This window comes from Plasmodium fragile, assembly GCF_000956335.1.
Source record: "Plasmodium fragile strain nilgiri unplaced genomic scaffold supercont1.23, whole genome shotgun sequence".
Taxonomy (NCBI): Eukaryota; Apicomplexa; class Aconoidasida; order Haemosporida; family Plasmodiidae; genus Plasmodium; species Plasmodium fragile.
The window spans coordinates 223,903-226,126 of record NW_012192603.1 but is presented as its reverse complement, the minus strand read 5'-3'; the positions used below and the strand labels follow the sequence as shown (position 1 = coordinate 226,126).

Here is a 2,224-nt window from a genome sequence, read left to right as displayed (position 1 = left end):
GCAAAACGAAAGCGCCAAAAAAAAAAAAAAAAAAAAAAAAAATATATATATATATATACACCACTAGCGTCGTAACCGAGTACAATTTCACCACCGCGGTGTGTGCTTCTCCTTCTACATTACACTGTCTATCCCTCCTTTACATTGCTATTCTGCTCATTCATGTTTCTCATCTCCCTCATCCTGGCCTTTCTCAGATCCATGGAGTGCATCACTTTGTTACCCGAACCGAAGTTTCCTCCAAAGGCATTTTTATTAAAATCAAATTTCTGGTTGCCGTTGTTCGCGTTTCCAAAACCGGCCATGTTACCAAAGCCTTCCCCAACCATTTCGTTCCCCCCCATCACACCCCCTTGTCCATTATCTCCTACATTTATTAAACCACCCTGGAAGGCCCTGTTCCCCATCTCCTCATTATTGCTATTTAGAATGTTCCCCTTGAAGCCATTGTTGTTTCTTGCCTCTTCATTGTTCTTCATAAAAATATTTTGGTTATTTCCGGTCATGTTTGCCGCACCCTGGAAATTCATGTTGGACATTTGGCCGTTCCCCAAATTGCCTGTCATGCCGTTAGGGTTCATCCCGTTGGGGCCCATCCCGTTCTGGTTCATGCCATTTGGGGGCATCCCGCCCATATTCACGCCGCTTCCCCCACCGCCGGCATTGTTGAACCCCCTCACACTCTTACCACCCCCGCTGTTATTACCCCCCATACTCATTTTGTCCGCCTCTCCTCCCGTGGGGTTCCTATTAGCGGAACTGGCGACTCTCCAGTTGCTTTCAGTATCTATGTCCCTTCTCCTAAAGTTCCTGTCCTCTCTCTTTTCATTTCTCCTCATGTGATTTAAATTGTTCCCCTGCCCCGCGGTCATGTTATTAGTCCCCTTAGCATTCATCATGTCGTCAACATTAAGCATATTATTGTTGTTGTTACTGTGTGCAAAATTTTTTCCACTCCTACCGAAATTATTTCCCTTCATCACATTTCCTCCGTTGTCATTGAACTTGTGTTGATTATTTTGTGGAGCCATGGCAGCGAATCGGTTATTTCCTGGGTCACCTCCTCCCCGTTCTAATACACCTTCCAAGTTGGTCATTAAGGTGTTCTGATTATTCCTCTGCTGACTGCTACCTCCTTGCATATTTGGTGGCATATTATTCATAGGGTTATTCATTTGCATGTTGATCGGTTGACCCATTTGCTGTCCCATCTGTTGCCCCATCTGTTGCCCCATCCTAGCACCTTTCTTTTGCATGCCGCCCCTGTTTTCAATATTTTCCAAGAAGAAATTTTCTTCCTGTGGTAATGTCGTGGGAGGAAGTGGAGGAGGGTTCTGCAACCCACGCTTTAAAAAACACCTGAAGCCAATCATATGCTTCCCCTTAAACCCGGGCATAATATAACCATTCTTAACCACCTTCTCGTTGTTTTCATTCTGCACATTATTATTTCCTGCACTCATATCAGCAGACGCTTCAAACCACTTCTTCTGGTTATTCTCGTTTTTCTTTTGGCCGTCAAACATATTCATTCCAAATTTTTTCTTTTCAGGGAAACCGTTGATTTTCATTTTTTCCAAGCCGGGATTATTATTTAAAAAATTCTCATCTCCTTTTTTAAAATCTTTTAATTGTTTTTTTTTCTTATCTTTATCTTTTGACAATTCTGATTTTATTTTTTCTGTTGACTCCAACAAATCTGGGAACGACTCGTCGTCTATTTTTTTTTCCTTCTCTTCTTCTCCTGCCTCTTCATTATTTTTTTCATCTTTTTTTTTCCATGCCGATCCAGCTTGCTTCGCGTTCGCCCCTGCGTTCGCTGCCCGTCCTCTAACGCTCACGCTTATTCCTACAGGAAAGCATGACAGAACGAAATATTCAACATGTGCATTCGGTTCCGTTAGACCCATGGGCGCAAAAGTGAACGGAGATATTTACAACAAATTTGCAAAGACACAACAGTGCAGTTAAATAAGGACCACTCAAATGTGTAGCGGATTATGTACAAGACCAATCAATGACATGTGCGCAACTCAACCGTTAGTCTCCCACTTACCCTTCTTCAAGGAGCTCCCGCTCAGGAGGTGCTTCCCCAGGGAGACGCTGTTAACAAGAGGCATTTCATTTTCCTCAGAACTTTCGGGTGTCTTCTTCGCTGCCTGGTCTGCCTTTTTCAATTGCTCTTCCGTGACGAGTTCTACAAATGATGTGTAACGGGGGGGGG

The 2,224-nt window shown here is 43.5% G+C and overlaps 1 protein-coding gene across 1 annotated transcript; it reads right to left on the bottom strand.

Annotated features, from left to right (window-relative positions):
- Positions 1–128: 128 nt before the first annotated feature.
- On the bottom strand, positions 129–2,120 carry AK88_02397 (uncharacterized protein; the record flags this gene model as incomplete). Its single annotated transcript, XM_012480028.1, has 2 exons — positions 129–1,849; positions 2,057–2,120. The coding sequence occupies 2 exons, from the start codon at positions 2,118–2,120 to the stop codon at positions 129–131; spliced, it is 1,785 nt and encodes a 594-aa protein (XP_012335451.1).
- Between the last annotated feature and the right edge of the window lie 104 nt (positions 2,121–2,224).